This window comes from Microcaecilia unicolor, chromosome 1, assembly GCF_901765095.1.
Source record: "Microcaecilia unicolor chromosome 1, aMicUni1.1, whole genome shotgun sequence".
NCBI classification, from domain to species: domain Eukaryota; kingdom Metazoa; phylum Chordata; class Amphibia; order Gymnophiona; family Siphonopidae; genus Microcaecilia; species Microcaecilia unicolor.
This window is the reverse complement of record NC_044031.1, coordinates 268,028,067-268,047,885: the sequence shown is the minus strand read 5'-3', so window position 1 is coordinate 268,047,885 and position 19,819 is coordinate 268,028,067. Positions and strand designations below refer to the sequence as shown.

General features: G+C 42.2%; 1 protein-coding gene across 7 annotated transcripts in view; it reads right to left on the bottom strand.

The window, feature by feature from the left end:
• Positions 1-19,819, bottom strand: part of ATP2C1 (ATPase secretory pathway Ca2+ transporting 1) — a 291,909-nt gene that overhangs the window by 95,512 nt on the left and 176,578 nt on the right. For all 7 annotated transcript variants that reach the window (XM_030206388.1, XM_030206411.1, XM_030206380.1 and 4 more), the window contains one exon: positions 15,803-15,959. In XM_030206388.1, the coding sequence (XP_030062248.1) occupies positions 15,803-15,959 (157 nt within the window). The remainder of the gene's footprint in view (positions 1-15,802; positions 15,960-19,819) is intronic.

The window sequence follows — 19,819 nt, the reverse complement described above, 5'->3', positions numbered from 1 at the left end:
TCCAGGAAATCGGCCAAAGGTGTTTAGCACTTGTGTGATTGGCCTGGAGATGCTTGATCTTGCTGCAAGAGAGCAATGCCTTAGACTGAACCATTCTTTCCCTTTGGCTTTTGAGAGGGCTGTAATTCAACAACACCTGTAAATACCTGAGTTGTACATAGTCCCTTGTAAGCGGGCTGCAAAGAAAAGGCAGTAAGTTTTTGTGGCTTGCTTTGTGGTAAGGTTTATGAATTAAAGAAATGGTTTTATCTGTCCTTTGTTACTATTTACTGGTTTTATGCAGAGATGTGACTGTTTCTACTTAGCTATGTTTTCTATGTTGCTTAGTGTGGATGGGTTGCAAGTCCTTTATTAATTTTACATTTACAAAACCAAAAAAAATCTTTTACTTTATATTTCATAACCCTTTTATTTTACCTGCCTTGATGTATCTTAGCACAGTAATTTGTTGCTTCTTATACGGTGAAGAATGTGCAGTGCGGGTCAGGGAATCCTTAAAGGGCCGGTCCTGAGACTCCAATCCCACTGCAGCCGAGCCAAGCAAGGGCTGGAAGGAGTTCATAGGACAGATCATGTTGGGGTTGACCTCTTACTAGGCCATGGGCAAATACATAATTTTGGGACTAGATAGTGGATTCACATTCACTTCTCTGAGAGCAGGCTTACAGTATTATGTTTATTACGTGCAGTTCTGTTTAATGCATCTCAAAAAGAAAAACCCACCAGTAAAGGCACAAGTCCCATGGCAGCTTGTTTTAGTAGGGCTATTACCAGTTCAGACAGGATATCAAGGTCAGGTCGGAATTATACTGGGGCCAAAGCAGATACATCCTTGGTAAGGCTGATGGCGGATTCCCAGTCACTCCTTTCTTCCCTACCTCCTTTTAACAAAGTCTCCTCTTATCCTGTATTAGCCACAGAATGATTCCAGGGGTGGTGTGGAATGACTGTTCAGGAGCGGGCCAGTTACAGTACTGTTCTCGTATGACATTTCTTCATACTAGAAGTTCCCCGCTCAGGGCTGTACAGCACAAAGGTAAGGGACAATCACAGATACTCCTGGTTATAAAAAAAAAACAAAACAACCCCCCCCCCCCCCCCCAAAAAAAAAAAAACCCCCACTTTGGGCTACGTTGTTATCCCAGGTGTTAGCAGGATATACACAATCAATGGTTTGTTGGTGACCATGACACCCTCCTAATGCGAGCACACCAAGGTATCCAGTAATATAAGGGGATGCCTGAATTTTGGGGATGAGTAACAGAAAACTTCACTGCTGTGCAGTGGAATAAAACAATTCCAACATTAGAATGTGAAAACTTTACCTTTCACAAATGACTGGTAGATATCATGAATGACTGGGGTATAGGTTATACATTAAAGAAGTTTTAGATGCCGTCAGTCGCCTCGGACCTTTATGGGGAATAAGCGGGTTAGAAGTATCATTTTAGAACGGACAGGTCACTTTAGATTAGCAGGGTTTTAAAAGAAGTGCATACAAGTTCCTGAAAGAAAAATCCACCAGTCGTTATTAACAGGGACATGGGAAGATTAAAAATAAAAAAAATAAAAATAATATTTTCATGGCTTATTCTCGGGATAAGCAATGAAACCCAATCTCTAGTTTGGAACCGTGCCAGATACTTTTGACCTCAATTCAATTTAGGATACCGGTTCTAATGGCCATGTCATTGCATAAGAGAGTTTACGTTTTCAGGCCCAATAGCACTGCTGGGGGGGAGGGTGCGCTCCTCATGGCTCTCATCACATATACATTCTTTCCTGCATCACAGAAATGCCAGTGCTTAAAAGGCTGATGGGTATCTCTCGCCAATTATTTGGTACTGAAGTGGGGGGGGGGGGGGGGGGGGGGCCATAACCCTCCTGAGGGGTACCGATCTGCTCCTGTACCACTGACTGCCTGGGTGTTATGCATGGAGACAGCTATCAGAACTGGGGGTTGCCATGCAGTCAACATCTGGTACTCATTGGATTCTACCTTAACGTTTGTCCTATCCCTGGTGTTCTCTTCCTTATGCGTTAATCAGAGCGTCTGGATTGGGTGCAGAAGAATCCTTGACTGGATTCTTCCCTAAGGGGAGGTATTGATTCTTCACTAAAGGAAAGCTAGTGCCTCAGGGACAGGCACCAGTTGGTAATTTTGAGTCAATGCTGCTGAATTGCAGGCACATCATATTTGAGTTGTATTCTTGAGATAGCTGCCTTGATCTTCTTACCTTAACTATACAGATGCTCTGCTAGCTTGCTAGGACTTTAGCCTGTGGTTTTCATTAGAGGCTTGCCTTCCTTATCAAGATATGGCAATGGGGACCCATTTTTCTTATGGTACACACATTTCTTCTAAGGTATTAATGATTTATCATTATCACTGTTGCCTGGATCATGAACCCACCAATCTCACCTTGTCTACTGAATTTATCTTAGCAGGATTTGTTTGCAAACCTTGTCCGGCTGTTGCTGGACACGCAGTCAATATACAGTAAGGAGAGTTAGAAGATTTGGTAATGTCAATCCACTTGTCCAGTTTTATCTGTGCATGATACATCATTCTGCTTTCGCTTATCATAATGCTTGCTTAAATTACTGGTATCTGGTAACTCTGCTGATCTTCATATTTAAAACTCCCATATACTTACCAGCATTTACGGTTTGGCTTGACTGGGATTAACATCTGTCGATAGATGGAGGTTACCTGCATTATTTCCCCTCTTGTAGTGCAGTTATGGGCCCATGGATGCTGTGTGCCCAGTGCCTGGTAAAGCATTTCAGTTTGTGGTCTATCCTAGGTCCCAATTCACATAGTTACTGCCTTGGGGCGTACATGCTTTCAAAGCATCAGGGGGGGCAGTACAGAGATTTTATTATGGATGTGTGTTCATCTGGAATAAACTGGACAGTATCTGATGTAGGGCGTAAGGCTAAGGAATGTCTTACTTTCCTCAATGGTTAGAACTCCATACAGGCTGATGGTTGCATCAGGACCAGCTCGTATGTCATTAATCCTTTGTTTGAATTTACTGCTCCTCAGTTGGGGTGTAAAACACCGAAAGAAGGCACTGTTGTGGCAGAAGACGGTTCCAAAGTCGAACGCGGACAGCAGAATCTCCTACTATTGGGAAGCCTCTATATGTATCGGTTTGGCGATACGGTTGGCCCTAGCCACCGAGAGCATCCCTATTGAGAAACACTTCTCATGATCTGGGCGAGATAGATTGGCCATCACCCCCCTAGCAATGCCCGCTGGAAGAACCTAAGCTTGAGGGTCCAGTTGACATAAGCGTATCTCTAAGGGCAGTCACCTTTGTGTGATGGCAGTGAGCACTTTACATGCTGGCATGGCAATGCAGCTTGCCCTGGCAACCAAGAGCGTCCCCACTGAGAAGCATTGCTCATTATCCATATAGGAGGGATTGGGCAACATCGCCTAGGCATGCATGACGAGAAAGCGAAAGCCTGAAGGTGCAGTTGGCAGTGCATCTTTAACAGCATTTCACTGCCATGTGATGACAGGGGACACAACACATACTTGATGGTTACATGGTGCAATCTAATTTTCTTGTTCTGTTTCTGCAGGTTTTGATGATCAGAGGCACAATATAAGGGGGTACAGGCAGCATCTCAACTGTTGGGAATACAACTATCTGGAGCACTCCAGGAATTTGGAGCGTGACATCACCCTTTCGCAGTGTTATTAGCACTTCAGCAGCCAGAAAGGGGGTTCAGGAATGTTAACTGACGAATTGACACTCAGTGGCAGGAGCGTCCTGTGTACCACATATAGCGCAGTCTTGCTTATAGCGGTGGACTGGGTGCTTTAATTGTAGCTTTGTAAGAGCTTACAGTGTGGCTCGGGGATCTTGTTTTGATTGTCTATATTATATACAGTTATGTCTTCTAATAAAGCTGCGGCCACGTTGTTCCCACTTAATACAAAGTGAATGTGTAGTTATTTTTTAATGCACGTTCAGAGTATTAAGGGGCTGGAAAAGGGTGTCACGGTTACCTATGTTATGGTAAACTCTTTGCAGATGGCATAAAATGCTGCTGCAAAGTTTATGGCTGTAATTCAGCACCTTAATCCTATTAAGCCAGTCTTTTTATCTTCACTGGCTACCCAGAGAACAGTGCCTCAAGTTTAAAAGATATTAGTTCTGAAATTCAGGCTGTGAGACATGAAGTGCTCGTTGTTTGAACTGAAAAGATATTTACATGGGCCTTTTCTCATTCTTAGGACTGAAACTGTCAACTTTAATTTTGTCTATGTAATTACTTCATATTGCTGCATGGAATTACATTCCATCTCATTGCGTATATATATATATATATATATATATATACACACACACACACACACACATACACACACATATATACACACACTCTGCTGAGGAATAGATATTTGGATCATTGGATTGTGATTTTTAAATAAAAAAAAATACAATATATGAATCCTACTGCTTAGTCCCATCTACTACTACAGAAGTTTTAAGTGAACTGGGGCACTGCTGTGCTCACCATAATCAGAATTGTATGGCACTATTGAATTGATCCATAAAAACGATAAATGCAGCACCCAAAAGGATGGTAATACTGGACATGCCCATAAAAAGTACAGTAGATGGTAAGAAAAAAAAGCTGTAGTATATGACAAAGAGACCCAAGCATAATATTAAGATAGGAGGCAAAACTCCAAGCAAATGGTCTAGGTTGCATAATATTTCTCAGTACATAGACTAAAGACAAGGAAAGTAAACTTAAATATGTTAACAAGAAAGGGGGAGGATGTGAAAAGACAGATGACATGCATGGACATTATGGAGAAACATTGGGGTCAGGATCAAAATCAGGATATCCCTGGACCTGGAAGCCAAGTCTAATCAAATGGAAATGCCTTACCAAATTTTTTTTTAATTTTCGGAAGGAGATATCTGTGTAAATATACAAAATGAGTTAATTACAGAGTGGTTGTTTGGGATGGGGGGGGGGGGGGGCAACTATCTTCAAACAGGAGCAAATGTATGATCATGCCTGATGCAGAGATTAGAAAGAAAATGAGATTATGTTGTGATGAATGTAATAAGCGGGCACGTGTGTAAGCAGTATAGGGACAAAGATATATAAATATTTTGAAAGAAGGTGGGAAATAGGCCATTTAAACAACTCCATGGCAAAAATGCACAAAAGTCGAGTCAATTGAAAGGAAGCTCTAGAATGAGGTAGCATAAGATGACGGTGAAAGGGACAGATTCGAGAGTAACCTAAGGAAATACTTATTCACTGAAAGGGTGAACTCGTGGAACGGCCTGCCAGTGGAGATGCTGGAGACAAAAGACAAGTACATAGTGTCTGTCAGGGAGAGGAAGGGGTAAGTAGATGGTATGGATGGGCAGACTGGATAGGCTTTACCTGCCTACATTTTCTATTAAAAAAAAAAGAAAGTGAAGAAATAAGCCCTATATAAAAGATCTGATGCACAACTGTAAGGATCTTAAAATAAATGTGATACAATACTGGGAGCCAATGTTTTTCCTCAAGAAGGGGATTAATTCTTGTCATTTTATTTTCCAAGAATGAGTTTTACTGCAATGTTTTGAATTAATTGTAAATGACATATTCGCAAAGTAGACAGATCAGCATAAAGAGAGTTACAGTGATCTAACCAAGACAGAACTACAGAGTGAACAAGCAGTTGCAGAACTTTTGAGGAACAGTGTGTACAAATCTGACAAAGAGTGAATCAAGATTTTTTTTCTACCAGTTTGGAGATATGGGGGTCAAAGGTGAGGTATTTGTCAACGGTACACCTAAAATTTTCACAGACTCCTTTAGGGAGATTGGAATACCCTGAATATGGAGATAAAACAAAGTGGGTGAGTCTTGTCTGGAAAAATAACAGTGTCAGTCTTAACAAAATTGATCTTGAGGCCACTGGAGGAAAAACAGGTTGGAGGTGAAACATATAAAGGGAATCAACATTACAGAGTAACAATGTCATCAGCATAAAGAATGTAAAACCAAAAGGCTGTATTAGTATTACAAGGTGAGCAAGATATATGTTAAAAAGAATAGGGCCCAGAATACAGCCTTGGAGGACACCACAAGGAAGGGGACAAGAAACAGAAAAAGAACCTTACCAGTAGATGCCGAATGATCTGTCAGAAAGATATTTCAAAACAGGAATGAACTGTGCCAGAGATGGAGTTAAGTAGATTAGAACACCAGTCTGACAACCAGGGCAGCCAGGTTCAATCCCAAAGTTTCTTTATTACTTGATATACTGCTCATCAAATCTATTTAAGCGGTTTACACATCAAATAATATAAATAAATCAAAAGAATATGAAAGAATTCCATCTGGATAGAAAAGGAGAAAGAAAAGAGAACAGTATAACAGAACTGCTAAAATCCTACTGCTGCTCCTTGGGTGAGTCACTTAATCCTCCATTACTTAATGTATACATACAGTAACATAGTAAGGGACGGCAGATAAAAACCTGAATGGTCCATCCAGTCTGCCCAACAGTCACATTCGTTATCAATTCAAGATTTCAATCAACAATGAACGTGACATTATTTACTTGATCATGGTCTTTCTTTGGTGTTTCTGGGACATAGACCATAGAAGTCCACCCGGCCCTGTCCTTATATTCCAACTACTGGAGTTGCCATCAAAGCCCAGTCCAGCCTATCCAAACCCGTCTTGTCATTTGCAGGACAAAGACCGTAAAATCTGCCCAGCACGGTCCTCATGTTCCAAACCACTGGAGTTTCCGTCGAAGCTCTCTCCAGCCCACCCTAAACCGGATCGCCATTTGCGGGACTTGGACTGCACAACCCTACCCTAGCCTTAGTTGATGTAGCCAGAGTTATCATCTAAGCACCACTTCACATGCAAACATGTATGCAACCCTTAAAGTTTTGTTTTTATATCGTTTATTTTCTAATTAGAGATCCTCTGTGTTCATCCCACACCTTTTTGAATTCTGCCAGTTTTTTTCCCACCACCTCCCTCAGGAGGTCATTCCAGGCATTCACCTCCCTCTCCGTGAAAAAGAATTTTCAGACATTACTCCTAAGTCTAACCCCCTCCTCCACAACCTCAATTCATTTCCTCTAGTTTTAACACTTTTCCTTCTCTGGAAAACATTTGTTCTTATATTAATACCTTTCAAGTATTTAAATATCTGTATCACATCTCCCCTGTTCCTCCTCTCCTCTAGGGTGTATATATTCAGGTCTTCCAGACTCTTCTCATATGTCTTTTCACGCAAGCCCCATATCATTCTTGTCGCTTTCTTCTGGACCGCTTCAAGTTTTCTTATATCTTTAGCAAGATACGGTCTCCAAAACTGAACACAATACTCCAGGTGGGGCCTCACCAAGGACTTGTACAGGGGCAACAACACCTCCTTTCTTCTACTGCTTACCCCTCTTTATATAGCCTAGCATCCTTCTGCCTACAGCCACCACCTTGTCACACTGTTTCGTTGCATTCAGATCCTCAGATACTATCACCTCAAGATCCATCTCCCGGTCTGTGCAATTACTAAGCCGCGCTATATGCATGCTAGTGGTTTTGGCGCGTGCTAACGTGAGAGGCACCTATGTGTCTCTCTAGCATTAGTGCACCTTAGTAAAACAGGGCCCTTAGACTCTAAGCCCTCCAGGATAGGGAACTATCTACTGTATCATAATGTAACTCACCTTAAGCTAGAACTGAAAATGGTGTGAGCTAAATTCAAATAAATAAATGTTAAAATTTAGACATCTGCTACAGAAGGATGGTAAGATTAACTAAATCAAAAGCAGCTGAGAGGTCAAGAGAAAAATCAGCGCACCTCCCTGCTCATGGCCACGTTAAACAGATAAAATTCAGGTGGTCAAGCACAGTATGTACCATATTGTAGTGGTTTCTAAAGCCTCTTTGTTTGAGATGAAGGGCAATGATATCGACCAAAACAAAGCTCTAATGGAGATAAGTATCTCAGTTATTTCAGTGAAAGGGCAGAATAGAGATGAGACAGTAGTTAAGATACCACAGTAGAACTGGACCTAGTATCCTTTAGGTATGGATTGATGATAGCCCATTCCCACTGAGATGGAACAAAAATAAAACAGAAGATACCCCCCCCCCCCCCCAAAAAAAAAAAAACAAAAAAAAAAAACAAGCAACAAAAAGACAAAAAGTGGGAAAGGCTGAAGAGGTTCCAATATAAGGATTTTTATTAAAATCAACTCAAGACACAAATGTATAAAACAGACTCTGCTTTATATGTTTGTGTCGCGCTGATTTTAACAAAAATCCCTATGTTGGAGCTTCTTTGGTCTTTCCCCCCCTTTTAGGACACACACCAGTCTAAAGGTTGGTAACAATCATGTATTAAAGGAAAGGTTTAAAGGATTGCTTGAAGAGACCTGTTGGAGGAGGGTCATGGAAAAGTGCAAAATTATAATCACCTTTGATGCATCAAGAGCTGAAGGCAAATAAAAGGTGTGCAAACTACTGATGCAGGGGTTGGGAAGTGGTTGAATTTAGAGCTGGAGAGGGGGATGAGGGAGGGGAGTAGGAACTAGTAGACAGACATGGACAGAGAAAACAAAGAGCAGAAGAAAGAGAATCAGATGAAAGGGTAGAGAACAGGAAAGATATTTTGCTTGAGAAACTTGCACAGGCTACAGAAATATCCTATTTCCTCTCTACTTAAGAGGTGATAATCAGTGTTTACATGAATGAATGATGACAAACATGGTAGTCATACAAGAATTTCTTGTAAGCTTTCAGATGAGGTGTACACGGTGTGAGATGCCACTAGTGCTCAAGATGACAAAGTTGCATTTTCATGAGGTGGAGGTTACCGTAGCACCAGAGGAAAGACTGCTTAGGGTGGGCAGACATCAAAGGAAGATTGATTTGTCTGCATATGTTTTATTCATCTGAACCACAACTCTCATACTAGCAAAAAGATAGAAACAAAACATGCAAATTCATGGATTTTGTAGCATTTTCAACATTTTGCAGAGCTTATCCTGAGGAGTTTAAATTTGGGAAAAGGAACAGTGGAAAAATGTCCTTTAATTTAAAAAAAAAAAAAAAATCTTCACTTGATTCGATACAGGCCGTGTTTCAGTTAAAAAGGCTGCATCAGAAGTCTGAAGATTGTCTTGTCAATGATTAAATCGATGTTAAAGCACCCAAGTGTCCAATGATCTAAGTTCAGCATACTTGTTTTCAAACATTACAGCGCATCCTTCCAACGATATAAAATTCAACAACTCACAAAACAAAATATGCCGCTCTTGTGCATAAGTTTATGAACTTATGGTGAAATCCAGCTATGTATTTACCCAAGCATCAGAAGGTTCTTTTTTGCAACGCTCCCAATCCCATCAACCATTGCAGCTGCAAAAACCAAGTGAGAAAACCACTAGAGTCGCATTCATTACCTTGCAAATAGCAAGGAACAGCCATATCAGTCCTTAGTGGAGCGCATGATCTGGTGTGGGAGGTAATGGTGCTGGGGCCGCTTGATAATAGTGATCATAATATGATCAGATTTAATATCAGCTCTGGAGTAACTACACAGGAAATCAAATAGGTTAGCATTTAACTTTCAAAAATGAGATGATGATAAAATGAGAAGAACGGTGAAAAAAAAACCCACTTAGAGGAGCAGCTGTGAAGGTCAAAAATTTATATCAAGCGTGGAAGCTGTTCAAAAATACCATCCTGGAAGCCCAGGCAAGTTATATTCCATGTATAAAAATTGAGGAAGGAAGGCCAAACAACAGCTGGCATGGTTAAAAAGTGAGGTGAAGGAAGCTATTAGAGCTAAAAGAAAATCCTTCAGAAAAGGGAAGAAGGATCGGACTGAAAATAAGAAACAACATAAGGAATGGCAAATCAAATGCAAAGTGCTGATAAGGAAGGCAAAGAGAGAGAGACTTTGAAAAAAAGATTGCGTTGGGAGGCAAACACACATAGTAAAAACTAGGGCTGTTCATTTAACACGTTTTAACGTGATTAATGCGTTAACATTTTAGCTTGCGCTAACAATTTTAACGTGATTAATTGCGTCATGCTGCTCCCTCCCTCCCCGGTGCTCTTGCAGCTTGTTCTCTCTTACCCGCCACCGGAAACCTTTTCTCTCCTGCCATCCCACTCTCTGGCATCTCATCCCGCTCGCCCCGCACGCCCGCTACATTCCGAACTTGCCTTGTACACACGTCAGCATTAAACACACGTTGCTCCACTGCTCTCTGTAACCAGAGCTCTCTCTTCTCTGATGAAACATCCTGTTTTCTGCTGCAAGAGCCGGACGTTAGAAAGGGAGGGCTCCAGTTACAGAGAGGAGCAGAGAAGCGTGTGGTTAATTCTGCCATATGTAAAAAGCAAATCTGGAGGGCCATGTGTGGCGGGGGTGGGTTGAGATGCCAGCAAGTGCAGTGGCAGCAGAGAAAAGGCTGCAGTGTGCAGCAGGCGGGTGTGCAGTGGACAGGAGTGAACAAGTTGCAGGAGCATCAGGGACAGAGGGGGACAACGGTAGGAGAGAAGAATATATTACAGGAGGGAGGAAGAGTCTGAGAGAGTCACAGGGTGGTAGGAAAGGAAAGAAAAGGAAAGAAAAGGCTGTTGGTGTAGGGGGGAGGGGTTAGGAGAGAATGCAGAGCAGCTGGAGAGAAAAAGCTGCAGGAACTCCCAGGGGGAGGGGAAATTAGATTGTACCAGTGGAGAGGAAAGGAAGGGAAGGAATAAGATGAGATGGTGCCCATAGAGAGAGGAAGGGAAGGGAAGACAGATGGTGCCCATAGAGAGAGGAAGGGAAGGGAAGACAGATGGTGCCCATAGAGAGAGGAAGGGAAGAGAAGACAGATGGTGCCCACAGAGAGAGGAAGGGAAGAGAAGACAGATGGATGAGATAGTGTCCATAGAGAGGAAGGGAAAGAGAGAAGAAAGGAGACTGTGCCCATGGGGTGGGAGGAGAGACCGGAGGAGATGGTGCCCACAGAGAGGAGGAGAGGACAGACAGGAGAGAGGAGATGGTGCCCATGGATAAACGGCAAGGGAAGGGAAACAAGACAGATATAAGAAGGAATAAAAATGGCAGAAATTTGAACATGAAAGATGGTTTAGGGAAGAAGTAGTGAAGAGAAAAGGAGAGAAAAGAAATAGGGAGGAGAAAGGAGGTCTGAAAATAGAGTTCAGAGCACAGACAGAGGAAAAGAACCAGAAACAGGGAATAAGATTATTAGAAAAATAAAATCACCGGACAACAAAGGTAAGAGAAATGATTTTATTTTCAGACTAGTAAAAAAGGCCTGTTTCTTAACACAATGAAACGGGTGCTAGCAATGTAATGAGTTCCTGCCATTATTTCCACGGTTGTATTCTGAATATAATTGTTGTTTACATTGTGTAAGATTTCTTTATATACAATAGTTTTTGTGTAAATTGTGTTACAATGTGGTAAAAGTTTTCCTTGTTCAGGCCCTTCAGTTTAACAATCACATCAGAAGAGCTCCTTACTCGTGAAAATGCAACATACAGTTGCCCATGTGAGAGACTGAGAGTGACAGTGTGTTTTACAGTGTAAGAGAGAGATACACAGAGTGATTGTGATGTGTGTGTGTGTGTGTGTGTGTGTGTGTGTGTGTGTGTGTGTGAAATGTGTGAGTGACAAAATGATTAAATGTTTGTCTTCCCTTCCGTTCTGTGCACTTGCCTCCACTGATGTTTTTACCTCCCTGTATATGATTGTTTGTTAGAGATTCAATCCACTCCACTTCCCTCCTCCAAGTTCCGTTCTGTCTGATTGGTTCTTCATTCCTGTGATGTCGCGTTTGTTTGCTTGGCAACTATGCAGCTTTCCGTTTCCTCGACGTGAGGGCGGGGACAGTGAGAGCCAATGAAACGCTGAATGACAGACTTAACGAACCCTACACTACCACAGTGCCACAGAGTCAGCTTCAGAATGTTGGAGGTGCTTTTTATTATATAGGATTAGTAACTGAAGTACAATATGCCAAGTTTTGAGAATTTACATCTGCTGTCTATATTTCGCACTATACAGGTGAAAGTGTGAGGACACTTTATGCAACTAATCATACGAATTGAAAATTTTAATAACTGAACAGCCCTAGTAAAAACTTTTTTAGGTACATTAGAAGCAAGAAGCTGACAAAAGAATCCGTTGGACCTCTAGTTGACCGAGGGGTAAAAGAACCACTCATGGAAGACAAGGCCATAGCAGAGAGATTAAATGAATTCTTTGCTTCAGTCTTCACTGAGGAAGATTTGGGAAATGGTATTCAAAGCTGATGAGTCTGAATCAAATTTCTGTAAACCTGGAAGATGTAATGGGACAATTTGACAAACTGAAGAGTAATAAATTGCCTGGGCCGGATGGTATTCATTCCAGAGTACTGACAGAACTGAAAAATGAATTTGTGGAACTATTGTTAGTAATATGTAATTTATCTTTAAAATCAAGCATGGTACCGGAACCGGAAGATTGAAGAGTGTCCAATGTAATGCCAATTTTTAAAAAAAGGTTCCAGAGGTGATCTGGGAAATTATAGACCGGTGAGCCTGACGCTAGTGCAGGAAAAATGGTGGAGACAATTATAAAGAACAAAATTAATGAGATTATACAAAAGCATGGATTGTTGAGAAAAAGCCAACATGGATTTACTCAAGAGAAATCTTGCCTCACAAATCTGCTACATTTCTTTGAAGGAGTGAACACACAGGTGGATAAAGGTGAGCCAGTTGATACTGTATGTCTGGATTTTTAAAAGGCATTTGACAAAGTACCTCATTAAAGACTCCAGAAGAAATTGGAGAGTCATGTTCTATTGTGGATTAAAAAATGGCTAAAAGATAGTAGGGTTAAATGGTCAGTATTCTCAATGGAGAAGGGTATATAGTGGTGTTCCGCATGGGGTCTGTGCTGGGAACACTGCTTTTTAACATATTTATAAATGATCTAAAGATGGGAGTAACCAGTGAGATAATTACATTTGCTGACAACACAAAGTTATTCAAAGTTGTTAAATTGCAAGAGGATTGTGAAAAATTACAAGAGGACCTTACGAGACTGGGCATCCAAATGACAGAAGATGTTTAACCTGAGCAAGTGCAAAGTGATGCATGTGGGAAAGAGGAACCCGAACTACAGCTATGTGATGCAAGGTTTCACATTAGGAGTACTCAACCAGGAAAGGGCTCCAGGTGTCATTGTTGATGATACATTAAAACCCTCTGCTTAGTCTGCAGTGGAAGCAAAGAAAGCAAATAGAATATTAGGTATTATTAGGAAAGGAATGGAAAACAAAAATGGGGATGTTATAATGCCTTTATCGCTCCATGGTGTGACTGCACCTTGAATACTGTGTGCAATTCTGGTCATCACATCTAAAAACAGATATAGTGGAATTAAAAAAGATACAGAGAAGGGCAACGAAAATGATAAAGGGGATGGGATGACTTCCCTAAAAGAAAAGTCTAAAGAGGTTAGGGCTCTTCAGCTTGGAGAAAAGACAGCTGAGGGGAGATATGATAGAGGTCTATAAAATAATGAGTGGAGTGGAACGGGTAGACATGAATTGCTTGTTTACTCTTTCCAAAAATACTAGGACTATGGGGCACGAAATGAAGCTACAAATTAGAAAATTTAAAACAAATCGGCGAAATATTTCTTCACTCAACATGTAATTAAACTCTGGAATTCGTTGCCAGAGAATGTGGTAAAAGCAGTTAGCTTAGCGATGTTTTAAGAAGGTTTGGATAACTTCCTAAAAAAAGTCAATAAGCCATTATTAAGATGGACTTGGGGAAAATCCACTGCTTATTTCTAGGATAAGCAGGATAAAATGTATTGTAACGGTTGGGATCTTGCCAGGTACTTGTAACCTGGATCTGCCACTGTTGGTAACAGGATGCTGGGCTTGATGGCAAAGCTTACGAAGTGTCCTCTGGACATCAAGTTTATGGAACCTCCAGTTCTCAGGAGAAGAACCCCCCCCACCACCACGAATGAGGGCAAACACATCTCCTGATTCACATGGAATTGAGACACCACCTTCAGCAGAAAGAATCGAACCGTACACAAGGATACCAAATCCTCCGTATAGGACAATTAAGGTTCCCGGCACAATAGGGCATGGATTTCTGAGACCCTCCGAGTGGCAGTGATCGCTACCAGAAATACTGTCTTGAGTGAGGTCCTTGGTGGAAGCTGAGCACAAGGGCTCGGAGCCCCTAACACTGTCCAGAGAACCAAATTGAGGTCCCACAAAGGAAAGGAAGGACAAAGTGGAGGGCGCAAATGCACCACTCCCTTCAAGAACTGAGCCACCTCCCTGTGCAGAATCAGAGAGCTGCCCTTCACCTTTCCCCAAAAGCTGGAACGTGCCGCCATCTGGACCCCCAGGGATACTAGGAGAACCCCTGATCCAGGCCCTGTTGCAGGAACCACAAAATATCGGGAACCTGAGCCCTCCAGGGGGATAGAGCCCATTCCCTGCATCAAGATTCAAAAATCCATCAGATCCTGATGTAAGCCAGGGATGTGGAGGTCTTCCTGGACTGCAGGAGGGTAGAAATCACTGCGGAGGAAAACCTGCGCTTCTCTAAGCACCGCCTTTCAATGGCCACACCTTAAGCCAAAAGGAATCCAAACCCTCCATCTCTACCAACCCCTATCAAAGAGCTCCCAACCCCTGGGCAGAGGAAAGTCACCTACCAGAAGACGCCAGAGATCAGAATACCAAGGTCTGCAGGGCCAATCCGGAGTCACCAACAAGATCAAATGAAGATGATGCATGATCATGCATGACACACAGCCCACCAGAGGCCATGGAGGGAACACAGAGCAGATTCACTACTGGCCAAGGCTAAACCAGGGCATCTAACCCCCAAAAAGCCGGATCCCTCCATCGAATGAAGCACTCTGCCTCCTCCAAGGCCACTGCCTGACTCTGGGCCCCACCCTGCCTCTTTACGTACGCCACAGGCTGCGGAGTACAGACCTGCATGGGAATGGGGTTTTGTGGGAATCCCCTCCAGGGCTGAGGGATTTCCATAGGGACGGAAGCAGATATGAACATCAGAGGTCACCTGACATAATGGCCGTGTATGTGGAAACCTCTCAGCCCACAATGCCAGGGAATTAGAGATGAGTCTTACATGTGCACACCAGATTGTTCCAAGTTTGAACTTCCATTCCTTCAAGTGAGAGAGAGAGAGAGAAGATGAGAAGGGATAACACCAGCTGGTTCAGAACAGTGTAAGCCAAAGCTAAGAAATAGGAATTAAAAAAAAATATATATATATATAAGAAATACCAGAAATACCACAACACAGAAATATGTGCCAAATGCTGACACAAGGTGTTCACAGTCCTGAGAGTTGGGTGAAGAGGGATGGAATCTCAGTCATCCCTACAATGGTTACCCTCGAGTGTGATGTTCCAAAAAGAGCCCTGGACCAGGATCTCCAGCTGAGGATGGTTGCTGCAATGATTGGGATGGATGAGTTGCGGTTTTGGGGGGGGGGGGGGCGCCCAGATCCGAAATGGGAGAAGATTTCTCTGGGCAGCTGTGAATAAAGGCTTATTATGTCAGATCCCAGCCTACATCCAACTGAGCTGGAAGCCCAAAAAAAAAAAAAAAAAAGACAGAACTACCAGGCCTCCTTTCCACACATATCAGTGGGATGTGTTTCTCTGAGCAGAGCTCCCCCCCCCCCTACAAATAAAATAAAATAAAACTTTGGGTCTCACTACCTCTGAGTCCTGCAGAGCCCATGTAAGCCTTCTCCTGATGATACAGTTCCCTTTGCTGTGGAGTGAGTGGCAAGATGAGCCCCTTACTATTGTACATGGTACAATAACGAATCACTTGTTCATAAGCACCTTTCATAAAGCAAATCTCTGGTTTATCCTAAGGGGGGAAAAATCAGAAATTAGAAGTAGCCCATGTATGCAATCATGTCTGTATACACAACTATATGCAAGCTGGAAGGATGCATTCTGATTAAAAAAAAAACTATGGGGTCCTTTTACTAAGATGTGCTAACAGATTTAGCATGTGCTAATGATTAGCACGCACCAAATGCCGCACAGCTCACTGTAAACCTATGGTCTGCATGGCACTAATTTGTTAGCATGCATTAAATCCATTAGCACACCTTAGTAAAAGGACCCCTATATTATGTGTTTGGTTTGTTAATACTAATAAGGACCCTGGTTACCTGTGAAAGCACACAAGCAGATTCAGCGACAAGGATTAAAGAACTCAGAACACCTTTTCAGATTCTTGTGGTACATTACCAAGAATTAGCAAAGACATTATATAAATAAATAGAACTACAATAATTTTTTAAAGAAAATACTATCAAATTTTTCAATATTTTCATTAAAAAAAAAAAACACAAAAAACTATGAGTGGTCCATTGGTTTCTGGATAACTTTTTCAATGTTTCTCCTTTTGTATTATTTTTTAGTCTTTTCTTCTTTCTTCCTCGCCCTCTCACTACATTTGCCTCCCACCTTTCTTTCCCCAACTCAAAGGTGCTTTTGTCTTATTTTGTAACAAAGTTTCTCCTTCCTTCCTCCATCAATTAATGCCTCTCTTCATCTTTCATCCTATCTCCCAACATGCCTCCTCTATCCCTCCCATCATATACCTTCTCATTCTATTTTTCACCTTCTTCTCTCTCCCCCTTCCAAGTATTTCCTTTTTTTCCCCTCCCTTCCAGTGATGCCTACACTTATTTCCTCCCTGATCCTTCTCAACCGTGCGCTCCTCCACCCTGCAGTCACCAAATTCTGGCACTGCTACAGCCAAGGTCATCAGACACTCCCACAGCTGCAGACCCCTGTGACATGAAACCTATTTTGGGGAGCATAAAGGCAGCACTAGGCTCCGAGTGATAGCCACATATTCCAAATTGTGGGGAGGATTACTGTCAGCTACAGCAACATCAGGATAGAATGGCTGCCGAATGGGGAGCAGTAGGAAAATGGGTAAAGGACAATGAAAGATGAGGGCAGGGACTACTGGAGAGTGATGCTGGACAGCTAATGAGCAGCAAGAGGGTAATTCTATAAGAAGGTGTCTGTTTTTAGGCCCCAAGAATGCACTTTTTTACAGCCTATTCTAATAAAAAAAAGTAAACATCTACCTTTCTTTACAGAATACTAATGTAAAAGGACATATATGCATAATATATTTAGGCACAAGCACTTACAGCAGCCATACAGCTTGGGTAAATGCTTGCACCTAGACAGCTGAACACATATATAGCACGCTTGTGCCCAGCCCACACTCCACATAAACTCTACCCAAGTGCAAAGTACACAACATCAAAGACTGGCACATACTTACAGCATTGCGTGTACCCAAAATACTGTCATTTACACACAAGTGCATTCATCACTTGTAGATGGCTAGAATACTGGCATTTATACATGCACTTACTGCCTAAATCCAAGTGGCCCCTTGTAGAATTACCCCCAAAATATAAGGCAGGAGGGAGAAAGCAGAACTTAGGTGATTGGGTGGGGAGCAGTAAAAGCCAGCCTGATTCTGAAACACAAATCAAGTTCTGCATCAAACCAAGGGTCTTCAGTCTAACTTCTGATCAGAAGTAATGTCTGCAATTGTTGGTCTAGGACATGCAAATTAACGAGTACAAGTCAGGCAAAAAAGACAGTCATTTAAATCATGCAAAAAAATATTTTATTTTATTATATTTTTTAAAATTCCTGTGTGTGTTAAATTGATTATGCTCTTTGATGTGCTTGAATCCTTCCTGTGTTTTATGGATTTCCCTTCTGGTTGTTTGTATGCTTTGTAAACTGCATTGACCTCACCAATGTAAAAGCAGTATATTAAGTAATTCAATAAACATAAGGATCCAACTCACAAAGGAAACACTTTTAATTACTGAATATTCAAGAACTCCTCCTACAGCTTTTAGCAATTGTTAAAGTTTTCTTTTAATCGTTTTTACTTTTTCTTCAACAATTGTTTTTAAAAGAAATGTATTGCTCTGTATTCTGCAGAATCTCTTGTAGAAGAAAGAAAATAGTGTATTTTATTATCAAACACAGCTGAGATAATTCTTCCTGCTTTGGAAGAAGCACCCTGGAGAAACCCAGAGTCCTCATACCTCATAAGCATAAAACTTATTTCTCCAAACTAGGGGTCCCCAATCTGGTAATTAAGCATCACAACCCAGCATGGTTTTCAAGACATCCACAGTGAATATGTACAAGATCTACTTCCATGTATTGTCTCTACTATATGCCAATACCCCTTATACACATTTACAGAGTGAACTTCTGAAATCCCACAATGAGTTGGAGCCTTTGAAGATGTTTAGGGATCCCTGCTTCAAACTGATCCTTAGATAGCAATGCGTGCATATGATAAATAAAAGTGTTACTAAAACAAAAGTGCAAGAGTAGCCTACAGGTTAGATTACTGGGCTGACAAAGCAAGGCTAGTTCAAATCCTGTTGTTGCTCCTTGTGATCTTGGGAAATTCACTTAATTCTCCATTGCCTCAGGTACAAACTTAGATTGTAAGTCCTCCAGGAACAGAGGAATTCCTAGAGGGGCATAATCGAACCGGGCACCCAAGTTTTCCTGAGGCCGTCCTGGCAGGGCGTCCATGCGAAGGGGCGGGGAAACCCGTATTATTGAAACAAGATGGGCGGCCATCTTTCGTTTCGATAATACGGTCGGGGACGCCCAAATCTCAACATTTAGGTCGACCTTATAGATGGTCGACATAAATGTTGAGATGGTCGTCCCCGGTTTTCGGCGATAATGGAAACCAAGGACGCCCATCTCAAAAACAACCAAATCCAACTCATTTGGACGTGGGAGGAGCCAGCATTCGTAGTACACTGGTCCCCCTGACGTGCCAGGACACCAACCGGGCACCCTAGGGGGCACTGCAGTGAACTAACTGATGCACTAACTCAGGGGTAGGCAACTCCGGTCCTCGAGAGCCACAGGCAGGTCAGGTTTTCAGGATATCCACAATGAAATTGCATTAGCTCCATGGTATGCAAATCTATCTCCTGCATATTCATTGTGGATATCCTGAAAACCTGACCTGCGGCTCTCGAGAACCGGAGTTGCCTACCCCTGCACTAACTGAACGGAAAAAGCCCTTCCCTTAGCGATTCGGAAAGGAACGGGCATGCAAGAAGGAAATCGTATGCAAATGAACTGCTCATTATTAGCTCATTTGCACATGATTTTCTTCCTAAGGATGGGAAGCCAGTGCAGAACAGCCAAGCATTATGCATGGCTGCTCTGTGCTTGCCAAAGACGGCTTCTTACATGCAGACAAGCTGCGTGTATAATAGCCGTCTACAACCTTAAATAAATTGCTGTCTACAACCTTTGAAAAATACAACCTTTTCTACAACCCTAGAAAAATACAAGTCCAGGTGAAAATGTCCAAGTGCTCGTCAAGGACGTTTTTTTTTTTTTTTTTTTTTTTAAGAGTATGGGTGAAGGACGTCCTTCGCTATGCCTCCGTCCCTGCAATGGCAGTTGAGGACGTCCAAAATGTGGATGTTTTTGTGAGAAGGACATCCATGCCTGGATGTTTCTGTGAGAAGGACGTCCATGCCTTTGCTATGCCTCTGACACCCCCTTTATTTATTTGGATTTTGGATCACAAGTGGCAGCAGTGGGATTTGAACCGGCCACCTCTGGATTGCAAGACCAGTGCTCTAACCACTAGACCACTCCTCCACTCCCTTGAAATTTGGCTGTCCC